Source organism: Ambystoma mexicanum, chromosome 4q (assembly GCF_040938575.1).
Source record: "Ambystoma mexicanum isolate Mex_15411 chromosome 4q, UKY_AmexF1_1, whole genome shotgun sequence".
In the NCBI taxonomy this organism is placed as follows: Eukaryota; Metazoa; Chordata; class Amphibia; order Caudata; family Ambystomatidae; genus Ambystoma; species Ambystoma mexicanum.
Window position 1 is genome coordinate 184,834,474 of NC_090928.1, and position 18,772 is coordinate 184,853,245.

Consider the following 18,772-nt stretch of genomic DNA (forward strand, 5'->3'; position numbering starts at 1 on the left):
ACCCCATTAGGGCATGGGAGAGTGCACACAGGTTTGTGGGGCACTTTGAGGAATCCACACTCCACCTTCTATATTGTTGCTCCTCATTTCATCATGACGAACCACAGCAGGGTTGCAGCAACATTCTGAAACCAAAGTCCTGGTGTGGACTCAAGACCTAGTGATTTGTGGCTGCTGGGGGCAGGGAGAGTTTTGTTTTGGCCTATGGTTTTGTGGCCTTTGTGAGAAGAATGTGGGGCTTGTGGAAGAGAAAATGGTAGTCGTCTGGGAGAAACGAACAGGTGTTCAGGCACCTGTCCCAACTGCCAGACAAACGTCTTGCACTGACATGAAGAGGGACTGCTTCCAATGGGCAAACGTCCCAGCAGGCAAACGTCCCAGCAGGTCACTGCATAGAGTACCGGAGCAGGTTGGAGTGGGTTTTAGGCAACTCTCAGACTCTCAACCTATATACAAAATAATGTGAATTGAATTCCTGCGGGCATAACATTTCAAGCAGGCCTTTCTCTGAACCAAAGGTTTTTGCCTCTTTGATACACTTAGCATGTCGCTTATGGTAAAGATTGGAGCTATACTGGAGTTATAGATTGCCCCCTTTCACTGGTCTGTCAACCCGTAAATGCTTCTTTTGTTAAACATGGCGTGCAATGTATCTATTTAATGGACAGAGCGAGAGAGAAGGTGAGACAGAAGAGAGGGAGAAATGGAGAGAGAGACATAGAGAGAACTAGAGAGAGTATTGACAGTGACAGTGTGAGTTGAAATGGGACCTTCTTGCAAGAGTTCAGAGGTGGAATTGCAAGGTTGAATGTTGTTTAGCCTTTCCTCACACTTTAAACTATACACACAAATCTAACACAGATATCCACCACCTAGCCATTAGCACATCAACATAAAGCAAGCCATGTCTAAGCTTTCCTCTTTAGCCCTATTACTTCTGCAGCTAACCAGACCCAACGCAGTGTAGTGTATCAGATCTGGGCTCTTACCTATGAATAGCATACTCCAAAGTTTCTCTGCCGTACTCATAGAAAGTGGATTAGCCAACACTGTAAAGGTGGAAAGGAGTTTGAGGTCTTTTTCTTTGAGAGGTTTCTTGGTAGAGTTGTTATGGGTGTACTTTGCAAAGTTGTGATGGATGTAGTGTCAATAGGTGTGTGTTGTGTGCAGTGTAAGGGATCAAGTTTAAGACTCGGACACAGTGGCATCTCAGGTGTTGGCTATACACTTTTTTTCATCAAAATAATAGGAGGGGTTTGGGGAAATCCTGTCTATCCCTAAGTCTATGAGGGGTTTCCCTGCCTCAAAAAAACGAATGAGCATCAGTGTCAGGATGTTTCCGTACTGTGTCCAAAAATTTAAACTGACCCTTACACTCTAAACTCAGTATAATGTGCACAGCACAAGGGGGGTGGGAGGGTCTCTAAGCTATACTCTCGTAGCTTTCTTTCACAGTTCCAAAATATAAAATCTTAAAGTGCAGAATAGAAAAAAATAAAGTTCCAGCAGGAAAGACGATTCTCCCTTCCTCTGTCTTTCTTCTGTTTTTTCCCCAGTCCATCTGGCTTCTCCGGATCAAGATCATTTTTCCATTGTTCAACAAGATGGGGGGTGCCCCACTCTCATGAGTTTCTCTACTTCTTATTCTTCCACAAGTCTTAAAGGAAATACCTCTTCCCCTTGACTCCTTCTATTGTCAACATTCAATACTTTACATCCAGTGTTCTACTTCTCAATCTTACACCGGGTGAGTCCTCCCTTGTGTTTCCTTTAATTATACACTTCTTTTAAATGTTCAGTTTTTCATATTCTGTGGTTTCATTAGCTTTAAAGGGGCATACACCTTCCCTCCTCTCTTTTTAATTTGTTTATCCTTCTTTTCTTACTCCTGGTTAACTGTAATGTTACATTACTGCTTCATGAATTCAAATTAACTTCACTTTCCACTCTTCTCACTCCTGGTTTACTCTCCTGCCAGGATGTTACATTATGTTACATTACTGTTTCACAAATTCAAATTCACTTCACTTTCCACTCCTGGTTTACTCTCCTGCCAAGATTCAGATTCACTTCACTATCCACTCCTGGTTTACTCTCCTGCCAGGATGTTTCATTACTGTTTCACAACTTCAGATTCACTTCACTTCCCACTCCTGGTTTACTCTCCTGCCAGGATGCTTCTGCGTTCTCCATGTCACTCTCTCTTTCATGCACAAAATGCTTTCTCAATATTGGGCCACCGACCCTTAGCAAAGTGCTTCAGCTATTCCTTTCAAATGTTGGGTAACTGACCCTTTCTCATCAAAGTTTGTATCGGTTTCAACTGCTTCCTTCAAACAGAGCCACCGACCTTTTCCCAACACTGTTCACATTTACTTCAATTCTCCTTTTCACATATTCAGTCATCAACCCTTTCTGAATATTATTTGCATTCTCAGTTTCTTCCATGGCTCTACTTCGACTCTCTTGCGTGGTTTCTACTTTCAAATATTGGGTTATCAACCCTCTCTTAATATTATTTGCAGCCTTCTCAGTTTCTTCAATGTCTCTGCTTTGACTCTTTCGTGCTGTTTGTACAACACAGCATTAACCTTGCGCAGCCCCAGTAACCCATTCCCTTTTCGGGAGCTTACCGGGCGTCTTTGGTGTCCACTGCGTCTTTTCTCCTCCTTCCTTTTCTGTCCAATGACTCAGAGTGCGTCTTGTAAGCCGCCTAGCCCTTGCTTTGCCTTCCAGTGCTTCATTCGGCTCCTCTGCTTAAGGCAACCAACTTGTAAGCTTCTTTCAGTTCAGTCTCCCTGCACGTCATTCATGTCAGTCTCCGTGCTGCTTGTCACGGGTCGCTCCCTTCCAGCATTCTGACTGGCTCCAGAACAAATTACCAACCGATTCAGACTCTCTCTCTCTATCTCTCTTTCTCTCTCTCTCTCTCTCGTTGCTCAGCTGTGTTGCTTTTGAATACCTACCACCACACAATCTCCTCCAACAACTATAATGCAGAGTCGGCTTCCTGTCTCTAGTAATCTTCATTACACTGGCCCTCTTCTTCAACTCAGTACTAGAAAAGGGGGGTATGAGTAAATAAGGTTGTTTGCTATTTAAAAAACTGTGAATTCTCCATCTACATTAAACAGGTACATTGCAAAGGCACATGATTGTCATTTAGACAGCTGAAGGGTTATTTTGATCTAATGTTTCTAATCTGTCTCCCTGGAGTTTGCCCTCCCCTATGTGGTCCTCCCACAGATTGCCACCCCCAGGGTCAGAGTCAGGTAGCTTCTGCCTTTCCCTGGCCACGCAAGGGAAGCTTTTCTCCAGGGAATCAGTGACGATAGTGCTAGATTTATCACAGAAGTCTGTTTGTTGTGGAGGTGGATGGAGGAGGGTGGGAAGGTGTGAGTTGATGAGGATCCTATTTGCCAAAGTCACTTGTGGGTACAGGCATGAATTGAGGGATGTTGACAAGCTGCAACTTCCTCTGTCTGGTGTTCTTGAGTGGAGTCAGCATCCTGATGCATATTTAAAGTTGGTTCTGGAACTAGGTGTGTACATGTTATTGATATGTTTCCTTGTTTCTATTTAATGTGTACATGTCTAGGTGGTCATACCTTGTTGTTTATGGCTACTCTAGGAAGAAATTGGGTACGTGTTTTCTTTTTTCATGCTTTATCCTCTTGTTTTGACATCATGGCAGAGGAATATGGAATTTGCAACCAACTGCTGGGAAACAACAACAATGGTGTACAGCAGTTGTAGGTCAAGAGGAGGTAGCATCTGTTATTTTGTATGTTTCAATTTCTTACATTGTGCCTCCTATTTCTGCCCCATGCAATGATGGCCTCTGGTTAAGCATCAGGGTTGCACATGGGATGGAGGTGGCCATTCACAACCTATCTGTCTATTTAACAAACATGCCCCAGTGTACCAATCACAACGATATCTGAATTCACCCCCTGATGATTCTCAATGAGGATGACCTGTGTTATCGTGAGCATCCTTGAAAGCTGTCTGTCCTAGTTTGATAAAGCTTTGCTTTAAATAGCACTGTCCTGTAAGACAAATGCACCTTTCTCACAAGGAGCAAACATGTGTTTTTATTTGTAAATGTACACACCCACAATGTAGAGTGCTGTTCCAAAGGCAGTGCAGCACACAATCTATGACTTCTTCCACATGATGCCTTTCTATATTTTCACTCATTGCAACTGATGTTCAAGGGCATAGTCTCAGACAAGGTAGGTGGTATTTGACCCATTGTGCCAAGGGTAGAGTTCCACACACCTCCATACACAATTACACTGAGGGAAATCTGCACAAAACCTTAACATAGGCTATTCCTAGAGGCAGGAGTTGTAGCACATTCTAAGAGGCGGGCCATCGAGGAAGTTCCTCCTGCTGGCATACATACAGGAATGTATTCCACTAATTTCCTCATAACCCAAAAGAGACTGGCAGATTACACCAATCCTCAACCTTTGCCCAGCACAAAAATGCCTCAAACCAAAGTGATTCAGGATGAGCACCCTGCAAGAAGTCAAACATACTCACCAAGAAGAAGACTTCATGGCAGTTTTGGATATGAGAGAATCATACTTTCATATTTCCATGTTCCAGAGCCATTATAAATATCTCCGGTTGAAGGTACGCGACAAACTCTATCAGTTAAAAGTACTTCCTTTTGGCAATGCCTTGGCAGCACATGTAATTAGAAAGGTACTCTCTGCGGTGGCCACTCATCTGCCCCACAGTCACTGAGTTATCATACCCTTCAATGGACAGCGTATGTGCATTTGAAGCACTAATTTCTATTAGTATTCCCCATTATCGGCCATCGCTGTCGGTCACAGTACGGAAAGCCATAAAACTGATAGGTCTGATGGCATCCTGTGTTTACCTAGTGCTACGTGCAAGACTTCGAATGAGACCAATTCAAGAGTGGATCAGTTCCCAAGGGGATGGGCAGCAGGAGACTGAAGATCTAGTGGTAGAATCACAAGAGTTCATGGTAGCTCTGTAAAGGCTGTAGTCTGTAAACATTTTCAAGGGACAACCATTCTCATGTCCACCTGTGGGAGTATTACAACAGATTCTTCTTAACAAGGCTGGTAGAACCCCTCTTCGCCAAAACCTCCCACAACCGATGGCTGGAACAGGAGACTGTTACAAATCCACCGAATGTGGCCCCCAGGGCCCTGCACTATTACAGATATATTGGGCCTCATTACGACCCCGGCACTAAACCATGGTGCTGTTAGCACCATGGTCCATGCCGGGGTCCGCCATGGTGAATGGCGGAATTACCGCCCCATTCCAAGGTTGGCGGGGCAGTAATTCCCCATTCACCATGGGCCCTTCCCCATTCCCATTTTTGCCCCATAGGGCTCTATGGGAATGGGGAAGGCGCTAAGTACGGTGCCGCAAATTGCGGCACCGTACTTAGCACCAAGGTCCCTTTGTGGCACCCTACTTAACGGCTGGAAAAACCAGCCGTTAAGGTCGGGTCCCGCAAAGGGACCTCGTAATCAGGCGTTAAGGGTTTAACGGCGCCGACACCTTTTACGGCGCCGTTAAACCCTTAACGCCAGGGTCGTTATGAGGCCCATTATATAATATATTCTGTGTATGAACTGCATTTGAAAATAAAATAATCTGCTCACTGGGTTCTTGTAGTACTGGGAGTGTGTCCAATCTGCACCTGAACTGCATTAAAAAAATTGAAGCAGTCTCCTGAGATCTTTTATTAATGTGTCATTGATCTGTATTTGAACAGGTAATTTGACTCTTCAGGTCCTTTGTTATCTCTGCCACACCATTCTACCCAAACCATCTCAGGAACAACGAATGGTTAATTAGCACCACAATGCCCTTAACTCTAATTGCATAAACGTCCCATGTGAACTGCCCCCATAAGAACTCAGACACTCTGTACACTGACTGCTACTTGGCCATAATAATAGAAAATGGTGCACTGACATTCTCATTTTTACTAGTCACCTACATCTTTGACAAATTATCCTAAATTATCCTAAAACTCTACATATTCAGGACTATAATAGACACAACCATCTCGCCACACAAAAAAGGCAAGCTGACCATACACACATACAATATTGCAACCATTATGTTCCAGGCTAAAAGCTCAACCATATTTGCACTTGATGACAGACTACACAAACATTGGGTTATTCAAGGGCAGTAAGAACCTCCAACTGACCCGTAACATTCAAAACACTTTACCCCTAACCAACTCAGGAAATCAACTAATGCCAACCACCCAGGAAACTACCTCAATGAGGGATGAACATAACCTTAGAAAGGCTGCTAAAGTTCCTATCTCCAGAAGTCCACGTTAGCCTTTCTTTCTATACAAGATACTGCACCAGCCATCAGCCTAAACCCACACAAAGCCATGATATCTCCCTGTCAAAGAAATCGGAAATGACATATTTAAAAATAGTCCCAGTTAACAGTATATCAGCTATTAAAAATGCAAACCATGCAATGCAGATAATAGTTCAATTGGGCTATACAATAAAACCTACAAAAGAGCAGGGGTGTTGCTAGGTCTGGAAAAGATCCGGGGCTACACACATTTTGGGACTGTTGGGATTTAGGGCTAGCTAGCCTTTTTGGTTGTAACCCCCAAGCTTCTATCCGGAGCGACAACCAAAAGAGCCGGGCCATAGTGCCCTCAGCCCCCCTAGCAACGCCTCTGCAAAAGAGGAAGAGGTGTATCCAGCCTACAGATAAGAGGTGTATTAGCCCTAAAAATTGGCAGATACTCCCCAAAAATTAAAATAGGGAGTAAACATAGTCCCAATAAAATAGAGTAAAAAGACATGTATAATCTTGCGTCCATGCTTTCAACCTCAAAGCCTCCATGGATATGTTTGGACCAGTAATGCACGTGCTACCGCAGGAAGAAACTACTATTTTAACTCCCCAATTGGAAGATGTAAGAATATATCTTTTAATGTGCCGGAATAACTAGGTGCAAAGAAATAACTATTACAAAACCATTTCTGCTTTTCAGTTAAAACATATTTTTACTCGCTTACAAAATTCTTTTTGGGTGAATTGGAATTACATTTTTACTCCCATAAAAAACATTTTACTCCCAACTTTACAAAACAGGGAGTAAAATACTCCCACTTCCAAATCTTATCTGGAGCACTGGGTGTATCCGTTATCTACTATTGGAGACTAAGGATATTCTAGTTGACAACATCCCCGCCTCATAGGTTTGAAAAGGTTGTTTTGATACCATTCGTCCTAAAATAAAAAGATTGTTGACTGTAAATCCAGAGATAGACATTGTCAGTTGTGCGTCTTACCTGTGGACTTGACTTTGGCTTTTCTGGTCAGCGATAAGGCCTGTCTCTTTGGGCAGCCACCTCGACTCCTAATAGTACAGGGGCAGAGAGAGGCTGGTCCTAGGTCCTAGTCTGAATTCAGGGGAAAACCCCAAATAAGGGGGAAAAAACTGTTGAAGAAACCGTGGGTTTGAGGACACACAGGGAGGTTCAATTCTGGTGCAGATGTAGGCAGCAACTCAAAGAGGTAGGTAACCAAAGGAGGAGTATCTGTAGAGAAGCCCCTGTAAAATTAGAGCTCGGAGTGCTGGGTGTCCAAGGTAAGACATAAGAAGAATAACAGCTGATGGATGTAGAATAGAGGGCAGGCTGTATCAAGGCAAGGGCTCCAAGGGAAATTGCTGGTAAGTAGACCCCGGAATAAACAGCTTATCAGGAGAACATGAGTAGACAAGGGGCTAACAGGCAAAGAGAGCTTGGGAAATGAGCTTGGCGAATGCACAGAAGAAGGTAGGTTTCACAACAGAGCAGGCACAGCTATACAGCATAGCGGGAAAACACATGAGCAGAGAGCCAGAACTCTTGGAGCAAAACAGAGGGTCACAATGAGAAAGAACAGCACCGGGAGGTAGCACAGACAAAAACGGGAGGAAAGAGAGTAGAACAGAGGTGGGCGAGTTAACAGTAAGGTTCACAAAAGGGGAGAAACAAGCATCAGTGTAACGGGGATGAAGGCAGCTGCGACGCGTAAGGTTACCAGCGATATCCCTGTAAATAGTGTTTACCAGCCGGTGGTCTCAATGCCGGTCTCCTCCCCTCACGCAACATGCATTGTGGCTGCCATGTTGGTAAGGGCAATTACCACCCGGCGTGGATGCCATGATGGAATTGGCATCTGGCGCTTCCATCAGTACACAAGGAACAACTGGGCAACATTCTGACAGACCTAGATATGGCCAACAAAACTACAAAGCCATGTCTAACATTCCTTTCATCGTTAAAATCTTGGCAAAGATAACCACCCAACTGGTATACAGCGGAAGAGAGCCAACTTCATCATGAAAACCAATCTGTTTTACGCAAATAGGAGAGCTAAACTAAGTCTTCTACTTCTCGAAAGAGGAAATTCTGAAAGCACTTGACATCAATACTCTAGCAGCTGTAGTACTCCTTGATCTATTGGTTGTGTGATGGGTCAGAAATGTGAAATGGACACAAAGGTATAGTTTTCTCACAATTTGCTATTTTATTAAATAACATAAAAAGGCGTGAGACAAACTTATCCTAACCTAACAAGGGTGTCCCTGCCTAACAAACTAAGGCTAAAATTAACCTCACATTAATCTACACAACAACATTACACAAGGTTTGTTTGGCTGTCTTAAATTCCACAAAATAACAGGTCAACCTCAAACATTGTATTCAGGAGTATCTGGAACAAAGTTCAGTTTCAAGGTAGTTCTGGGTAATAACAAAGTTCCATTGAATGTAGCTTACAAAGTATTTTCCATTCAATATATCTTTTCACTTGGCAAAGTGTATATCTCTCTTACAAAGGCTTGTTTACAAATCAAAGCAATTGTTAATTTCTCTACAACCTCTTGCTTGTTAAAACACACGTCTTTTCATCCACACATAAACACAGAAATCAAATGCAAGTGTTCTTTGCTCAAAAGACTGAGCACTTGTGTGAAACACTTTAGTCAGGATGGTTCAACAATTACTTTCTGAAATTCCACAGTTCAAGTTCAGCGAAACAAGGTGATGGAATTAACCCTTCTTTTCCACCACAACCACAGTACTTTAAATCCTCTTCTTCTATCTGGTAAACTCACCTGCCCGGACTAACTACAATTGGTCCCTTTCCTGGTTTACTTGCCTGCCAGGATAAAACTCCTACTACTTCAATTTGTACTCTCTGGTAAGGCGTATTCCAAAATCTCTGCACTAGAATCATGAAAGAGGAGATTTTAAACAACTGTTTCTCATGATAGTCTTTTTGACTCTTAACAAAAGGTATAACATCTCTTTCCACATTGATATTCCTGAAAAGGATAATTGTTCTCCTGCTTGTCTTGGGCATTGCAGGTTACAGTTCTCTCTCCCCTAGTTTCTCATACAAGGAGAGCTTTGCTCCTGCAGCCTTTGTTTTCTGGTTGTGCAACCTCTTGGCAATGCAGGTTACAATTGGATATGTAGTGAATAGTTTGCGACGATGTGCCAATGTATATACATAGGAATGGATAGAACCTGGATGTTCCATGATGCACTTTAGTAGGGCTTGAAACACTGTGTATGGAAAAGTTGTTAGTGTGGCGCAGTTGGAAAACAGTTAATGGCGAAGGAGAAATTCAAGAAAGGCTTGGCTGGCCCAGCATCAAGAGCCGAGGCCACCGTGAACCTGGTTGTCCATCAAGTAGTTACAATGAACGTGAGAAATAAACAAACTTCTGTTTGAGGTGAAATTGAAAAACACTGAAGGTGCCAAGAGTTCATCATTTAATAGTATTATATGCAGCAAAGAGCTTGTAAACGTGGTCTCTAGTCACATGGTCTGATGGAAATAGACATTGGGTCGAGCTATACCGAAATTAGAAGTTAAGACCATGCCATACTACCTTTAATTTTCGGGCACAGAGACCCTCTGCAAGGCCTAGTTCGAAGCATTAATTGAATAGCAGACCGCAAGAGTGATGATAGATGTTGGGCTAATTGGGTGGGGAGGCATGACCCTCCCAGCACCTGGAGTGGTAGCCTGCGTGCTGCTAGTGTATGGAATATTCCAGAAGGGTTCAAGCATGCTTGTAAGACTCCATTTTTTAGAGATGTGGCTTCTGTGCCAGGACTGCAAAATTCAGAAGGGGCGGAGGGGCCACGGAACAGGAGGCAGAGGTAAAAAACAAAATGTGACACCTGGAAGAAAACCTGCTGAGGGATATGCGGCATGGGGGGCAAATGACATTTCTCAAGGGAGCTGCACACGCTTAGGAGGTCGCAGAAACAAAAAAATGCACACCAATGAAATGAAAGTAGTCAATTTGTGATCTGCTCATATTTGGGCTGAAATGTTGCCCTTCTTTATATTGAGATCATGAGTAAGCGAGAATACATTTTGACAAATGAATGAGAAAGATCAAACTTAAAAAAATCTTTGCACTGAATCCCAAAAAGCATATGAAAACTACACCATGGCTAGGTAGAATAGACTTGACTATTGCAGATACAATCGACATGTCAAATCTATCTGAATTGCCTGTGAATGAGAACAACATCGATCTATTTGAATTTAACATTGATCAGGTGTGTTTGACCATCTGAGAACTGATTGCAGCAAACTGTTTAAAACAGCCTGCTTGCGATCAGTTCTCAAAGGATCAAACACACTCACACAAATTCACTAACACCGATCATGATTGGACTGCGTCCACCATTATGAAATCTAAATTCAATGCCCCAGAGAAAGATGGCGGTTGCTAGGAAGGCCTTCCAAGACTTGGACATTGAGTGAAAATAGCATTTTGAGTGGCCCACACAATTTAACTAATCAACAGTAATGATCCTTGGACGAACTCCAACAATGATCTGATGTGTTGATAAAACCATCAGATAAAGCCCCTAACATTGTTCTCATAAATCGTTGTGATTATGTGGCTATGGGTCAATTGCGAGAGCAATCCTTTTATCAGAAAGTATCTCATGATCGTTTTTTCGAAATTAAGGAACTATTTCCCATATTGGAATATACATGGAAGGATAAGGGGCTTTTATATCTTGACATTTGTATGTTTCTTTTGCCCATATTTTCGGTTACCCCCATCATTTATTTCTTACCCAAACTTCAGAAGTCCATGGCAAGGCCATCAGGCAGACCCATTGTCACACTTCTAGGGGCTCTGCTAGAATTATTTTCCGAATGTATTGATGAGACTTTTGGCCTCATTACAAGTTTGGAGGTAGCCATGCCTGTAATACAGGCAGGCTACCTCCAAACTTGCGAATAAATCCGGCACCCGTGAATGGGCAATTACCGAGGTATTCCGGCCCCGCCGGACCCGGTAATTGCCCTTTCGCGGCTGCCAGCATCGGGTGATCCCCATTCCCATTGGGCTCAATGGGAATGGGGATGCCTGTAGCACCGGTGACTGTGCTACAGGCATGCTCTGTTCGCTGGTGCCTTTCATTCCGCCAGATTAGACCTGGCGGAATGAAAGGCACCCACGAGCACAACTCGGGGTGTGCCGGTCCAGATACAACGGTACCGGCAAGCTTACCGGTACCGTTGTATCAGGAGCGGCAAACTCGTAATGAGGCCCTTTGTTTCCTTTTGTCTCTGTCTTGCCCCTTACTTGAAAGACACACAACACTTCCTAAAACGGTATGTCAATCATTCTCCAACAGTAATTACTTTGTGGTAATTTACTACAAAGTCATTACTTCGACAAATATGGTATTTAAGGGTGAAGGGGTAAAAAGGGGGTGGTGAGGGTTTTGATAAGGGGTAGTAATGAAGAGGAAGTGGGCACTGGGCGGACCCCACAACATAAAAACATTCAAATTCGAAGTGACATTTTGAAGTAATTACTTCGTAGTAATAACTGTTGATGAAATGGCATGGAACCCTTAAACATGTTAATGAGATACCATGGGAAGAAAGGCGTATGTTAGAAACATTGCATCACTCTGTGCATCCATAGAACACACAGTTGGTCTGACAGCTTGCAAACATTTTCTTCAGTCACGATTTCTAACTTTCCTGTCACACACGAAAATTATTATGGACTGGTATGATTTTGCCTCAATAATAATGCATTTCTTTTTGATGACAAGTATTACTTAAACGTTCCTGGGACTGTGATGGGCAGTACTTTTCTCCCACCTATGCGAACCTCATGGATGGTGGGAAGAGACCATTGTTTGGTCATCAGTTAATTAACAAATACACTGAAAAGGTGGTAGCTTGGTGGCTTACACTGATGATTTATTCATCATCTGGAGGGGTGAGGAGGCTGACTGTTTGGATTTTGTAATGAGATTACATTTGAATCAAATTAACTTACTCTTTACAGAGACTCACAGTAAATCTGAAATTATATTTTTGGATGTCATCATCAAGCTTGATAATCTTCGGTTGCATACTGTTATGTTAAAAAAAACGACCAATTCCAATATGCCTCTACACACCAACAGCATCCCCATTGGTGAATTCATCAGATATCAACGTAATTGTTTAGGTATTGATAATTTTGATAATGCATCTTCCCCTATGCCCAATTTTTTTTTAATGCAAGGGTTTTTAAAAGAGTGGTTGAAAACACGTATGTGAAAGCTAGAAATCTTTCTCGTGATCTCCTACTTAATCCTAAAAAAGAACTGGAGTCCGAGGATGTGAGGTTAATTTTAATTTTTTTCTCTCCATCTCATCACATCAGGCAAATTATAAAGAAGCATTGGCATGTGTTAAGGAATGATAAAGATGTATCTTTACTTTTGCTGAGCCGTCCACGTCTCACCTTCTGAAAATCTCCCTCTTTGAAAGACTTATTGTGGCAATAAGACCTGAGGTGGCGGGCCAATACCGTGCCAGGTAAAGCCCTGGGCATTAACGTGGGCGGTATTGGCCCGCCGCCGAGGGTCTTATTGCCATTAGTACCCTGGCCCGTTAGACCGGGGTACTAATTGCTTTTTTTTTTAATGTTCCGAAATGTTTCGGAACAGAAAAAAAAAAAAGACCAAGAAAATGGCCGCCGCCATGGAAAGGGAAAACGGAGTCCGTTTTCCCTTTCCATGGCGGCCATCGCGAGCGGACGCGCTGGGAACACAAGTGTTCCCAGCGCGTCCGCTCCCGAAAAAGGATAAAAAAAAGGTAAGTGGGGTTGGGAGGGCAGGAGAGGGGAAAAAAAAAAACCTACCTGTCCGAGTCTCCACATGGCTGGAGGCTTCCCTCGCCCCCCGTTGGGGACGCAGGAACAAGAAGGTAAGTTGGGGGGGAGGGCGGTGGGAGGGAAGGGAATAAAAAAAAAAGACTTACCCGTGTCCCCGGCGGGGGGCGAAGGCAGCCTCTCAGCCGCGGGGAGGCTCGGAGCAGGGATGGCCCCGCTCGAGCCTCCTCATTGGCTGAGGGGCTGCCACGCCCCTCGTCGGGAACAGAGTAGCCGGCACGCACGGCGTAGCTGGGAATACCGTGTGGTATGGCTCGCATATGAGCCAATCACCACACAGTATTCCCTTTGCTCCGCGCGTGCCGGGTACTAATGGTTATTATATTTTTACCCTCTAATACTTGTAACGCAGTAGCGTCTATCTCGCTCAGACAGCAGGGTAAAGGCTTTTTCTAATCTTTAAAATGCAATCTCTGCACTTATTTTATTTAGCATTTGTAGAGCGTGCCTAACCCATGAGTATCTGGGCACTGGCGATACAAGGTAAGAACATTAACAGGTGTTACCATAGGCAACATACGATATGGGCATTCAATTTATAGGTACAGAATTACAAATTACAAACTTACAATATATACAGATTGCATAACACAATTTACTGTATGACGTCATACCAGCATCCCACCGTGGGTTTCAAGCATTTCATTCAGCAGAACATTACTTGTGATACTGCATTTTTTGTGTACGTTCTTTTCAGTCCTTGCGGACAATGATATGTGGGAAGTACCACCTGCAAGTAAACAATCCGGATTCAACAACATGTTTGTGTCGTTTGAACTGCAGATCCCACATATTCGGTTGCTAAATATTTTCTGGAATGGTGTGGTGGACATTTGTATGGTTTCTCATTTTTTGGAGTCAATCCTGTGCCTGATCATCCTCCGGGGAGGATAGAACAATGAAACTCCACCAACTGGAGACTAAGATGATTCTAGATTTGGAAACAAAACATCCTAAGGGCATAACATCTTTTCAATGCTCAAAGAACTAGAACCCCACCCCCAACCTCACCAAAAATGAGGCATGGTATACTAACATTCAAAACACCCTCCTACAAAAAATATCTACCCTCCATGAAAAATGATTCCTGAAGCAAACCACCCTCAATACTAATGAACCACCCCCCTCCCTGAGCTCCCTCAAGCCCTGCATGACCTCCCCCATTCTGATTCAACAGCATCACAACCCAAGACGACTCTACTATCCTGAAGGGCCTGAAACCTTCCAGATGTAAAGATGATGTTTGCCCAGCTACCATCATTAAGGAATGTGCAAACTCCTTAGACCCACTTATCACAACTTGTATCAACTCCTCCTTTGCCACTTGCCTTGTCCCTTCCAGCCTTAAGGAAGCGTGGCTACTTCCCTTGCTTAAAAATGCGTTGCTTGACCCTACTGCCCTGAACAACTACCACCCAATCAGTACTGTCCCCTTCCTATTGAAAATCCTGGACCATAGCACCGAGTCCGCCTTACTTGACCTAAAGAATTAACTTAATGACATCAAAGACATAGGGAAACCAGCCCTCCTTCTACTTCTAGACCTTTTGTTGGCGTTTGACCTGGTAGACCACAAGCTTCTCTGCCAACACCTCTCCTCTCCAGCTAACTTCTCACCTAAAGCCACAAAGTGGATTTCATCCTTTCTGGAGGAAAGATCCATCAGAGTATTCGCTGACAATGCGTGTGCATTGCTGGCACCCATCTCTTACTTTGTCCCTTAAGGCTCTTCTGTCTCCCCCACCCTTTACAGCATCTTTACTAAACTTCTCTTCTATCTCCTGGATTCTATAGGTATCTCTTACACTAATTACGCAGATGACACCCAAATTCTCCTTCCCCTCTCAGTCAACTACCGTGAGGACACTGATACCCTCACCTCGATCTCTCCGACCATCCACGCTTGGATGCTTCACACTGGCTCTGCCTTAATGATGAAAAGACCAACATCCTCCTTTTATCCCCCCTGCCAGAGTTAAAAATCCTTAACCCTCAGTACGACTCTTTTGTAATCAATGGTATTTCGATCACAGTCTCCTCCTCAGTTAAAACACTGGTACTCTATCTGGATGCCTCACTCTCTCTATCTCACCAAGTGAACACCATTGACTTCTCTGCTGCACACACTACAAAATTGATCAACACATGCAGACTTTTCTTATCCCCTGACAGCTGCCTCGCCATTGCAGGAGCTGTCATTGTGACTCAATAAGACTTCTGTAATGCATTCTTCGTTAGCTGATCCACATCCAAGCAAAACATTCAAAAGATGCAGTGATCCGATTAACGCTCTCACAGCAACCCTAAACATGCCCAGACAAGAACATATCTCTGATACCAGAAGAAATGTACACTGTCTCCTGATACGTGAACAGATTATTTTCAAGACATCCATTACTCACAAATGCCTGTCAAACTCTGCCCCCACCCCCAGTACCTGTCACAGACAATTGTGAAAGCCCATTCTACAAGACCAACCAGATCAGCCTATGCTAACAGGCTCACCATGCCCAAATTAAAATGGGCGAAAGCAGGCAGCCCTAACCTCCTGGCCATGGCAGATAAACCGTGGACCTGCCTTCCACCGGCCTTGAGAGCTGAACAATCATATTGGACTTTCTGTAAACTCTTGAAAACGTCGCTCTTTGTGTAGTTTCTGCCCCTTATTCTCCTCCCTCTTTACAAACTGCAATCACATGTGATTAGTTATGCAAAACTGTAATGTAACAGCACCTTGATGCCTTCAGGTTTAGAGCACTTAATACGTGTAAAAATAAATAAAATTAATAAATAAATAAGCGGCCTCCCATGCTGCAGGCACTATTCTACCAATAAATGTAGTTTTGACATGTTTGTGATGTGTGGGCTTCCAGTGGTTCCTGAGTGTGGTCCGGACACCTGGAGTGTCCTTGTCTTTTTTATATATTTTTAAATGTCAAGCATAGAATTTAATATTTGTGATTATAAAATGAATGCACGTCACTTTACTTTATTCTTCTGTTCACACCCTAATGAATCAAAGCAAGACATTTTACAAGAAGACTTAGCGATTTAATTTGTTTCCTCGTCTTTCTTTTTTTGTCACAGTTAGAGATCGGGTAAGATCAAAAATGGAAAGAGACATTTTGGCGGAAGTGAATCATCCTTTCATAGTCAAGCTTCATTACGGTGAGGATTGCTAAAGCTTTCTAATTCTGAACGTCAAACCTTCTGTAATGTTTGACATTTTAATGTGCAATGCTGCATCCTTATTATGTTTCGCGATCACTACCCAAATTCATACATTGAAGAGAAATTATCATTTAATAAATACTTCCAAGAAACACATTGCAGTTATTATCCTCTACTTTGGCCCTGATTATGCTACGAAAAGTGCAACCCTGCATTTGCTTTCTCATCGCATAAGGAAGAGCACCTTTTCCTTGCTGGTAAATGTCTGCGCGTTCACACACACAGATACATTTGAAATACATTAATCATAATGGATTTTTGTTCACAACACAAAGCCATGAATATTTATAATATGCCAGTATTGGCACAATATATGTATGCAATACACTAACTGGAAAGAGCTAACTGTGGGCTGTATCTGCGTTCAGTGTTGTCCATTTACAGCAATTCTAGCAGAAGAGAACAATGTTTCTGAGTACCTTGTGAAATATGACACTCTACTAAATTGCTGCTCAATACATCTGCAGAATTTGATGCATGCAACGTGGTAAAAACATGTAATGTGAAAAATATGGAATACAGGTGCAAACCGGTATTAAGAAACAATTTACTATACTATGGGGGTCATTACGAGGTTGGAGATAAGGGATAAACGACGCCGGTAAAGGATTACCGGCATCTTTTACCGCTCCGGGCCATTACGACCCACCAACCCGCTATTAGCGGCACCGTAACTAACGGTGCCTCTAATAGCTGCATGGGCGCGGGCACGTGGCCCTCCATGCCGGAAATACCGGCATGGCGTAAACAGGAGGCCATCACAAGGCAGGCGGACATGCAAATAACAGCCTACTGAAGCCCGAAAAGTATCTTACCGGCATGGAGTAAATACTGGCATCGCGGACCACCCGTAAACGACCATGTGCAGTGTTCCCAACTGCCACAGGTGCACACAATCAGCACAGGTGGAGGCAATATAGACTGGGCCAGCACAAAAGGAGCACACCCCACCCCTTCCCACACCAGTCACACACCAAAATGATTCCAATACTACTAGCAATGCTGGGGCTGGAGGACATGATTGCAGTGGAACTGCTGCAACAACAACAACAACAACAACAACAACAAGCAGCACAGAGGAGATGCAGGAGGAGAAGGAGGGTGAGGCAGGCCCAGCATGCCCACCAGTGCAGCCAGTGGTACCACGCAGGCATCCCCCAATCCCTCGCATCCGAGCCAGTCCATTCAACCTAACCCCTGAGCAGATCCACAGCCTGTACCGTCTGGACCGGGACACCATCACCACCATTGTGGACATGATACATGACGACATCGTCAGCCTGATTGAAATATGCACCGCCATCCCACCTCTACTGAAGGTAGTGTCTGTGCTCCACTTCCTGGCCACAGGCACCTACCAGCACACAGTGAGGCACATGCATGGCATATCACAACCATTATTCTCACGTACGCTGAACCAAGTGCTTGATGCCCTCCTGAAGCACACAGGCGACCACATTTACTTACCACGGACAGCCCAGTAGATCTCCAACACCAAAGTTGGTTTCCATTCACTGGCTGGCATCCCTGGTTGCATTAGCGCCATCGACTGCACCCATGTCGAATTGGTGGTCCCACATGCCATGGAGGTAGTGTACCGCAACCGTTAGTTATACCACTCCGTCAACGTGCAAATGGTATGTGACTCAAACAAGATCATCACACATTGTTGTGCCCGATTTCCTGGATCGACCCATGATTCAATGGTCATGCGGGACTCCACAATACCACGCTTCATGGAGCGACATGCAGGGCACAGATCCAGGCTTTTCGGTGAGTTGCATGTCAGGCTCATGGTAATGCAATGTGGGTAGATGATTGGGGTGAGAGATGCATACGTCACCTGGCTGAGATGGGGGGAGAAAGATGCATACGTCACCTGGCTGAGATGGGAGGGGAGATGCATATGTCACCTGGCTGAGATGGGGGTGGGGTAGAGATGCATACGTCACCTGGCTGAGATGGGGGGAGAGATGCATACGTCACTTGGCTGAGAGTACCTGAGAGGATGTATCATGCTCATACCCCAAAGCAGGCCAGACTTGACCCGACACCTGACCACAAAATGCAAGACGTAAGCTGCACTACCACGAAAATGATGCAGTGCAACAACCATTACATAGCCATCAACATGTACACTGCACATAATCAGACCGTAGCCCCCACAGCACAATGCAGCGACAAGCAATTTGGATGGCCAATGCACAGCACCAAATACCATCATCAAAAAGGACAGGTCTCCATTATTGCGTACAAAGGAGCCACATGAGGGCAAAATACATGAACACA

At 44.0% G+C, this 18,772-nt stretch overlaps 1 protein-coding gene across 3 annotated transcripts in view; it reads left to right on the top strand.

Annotated features, from left to right (window-relative positions):
• Nucleotides 1–18,772, top strand: part of RPS6KA2 (ribosomal protein S6 kinase A2) — a 1,317,456-nt gene that overhangs the window by 462,863 nt on the left and 835,821 nt on the right. For all 3 annotated transcript variants that reach the window (XM_069607706.1, XM_069607704.1, XM_069607705.1), the window contains exon 4: nt 16,340–16,420. In XM_069607706.1, the coding sequence (XP_069463807.1) occupies nt 16,340–16,420 (81 nt within the window). The remainder of the gene's footprint in view (nt 1–16,339; nt 16,421–18,772) is intronic.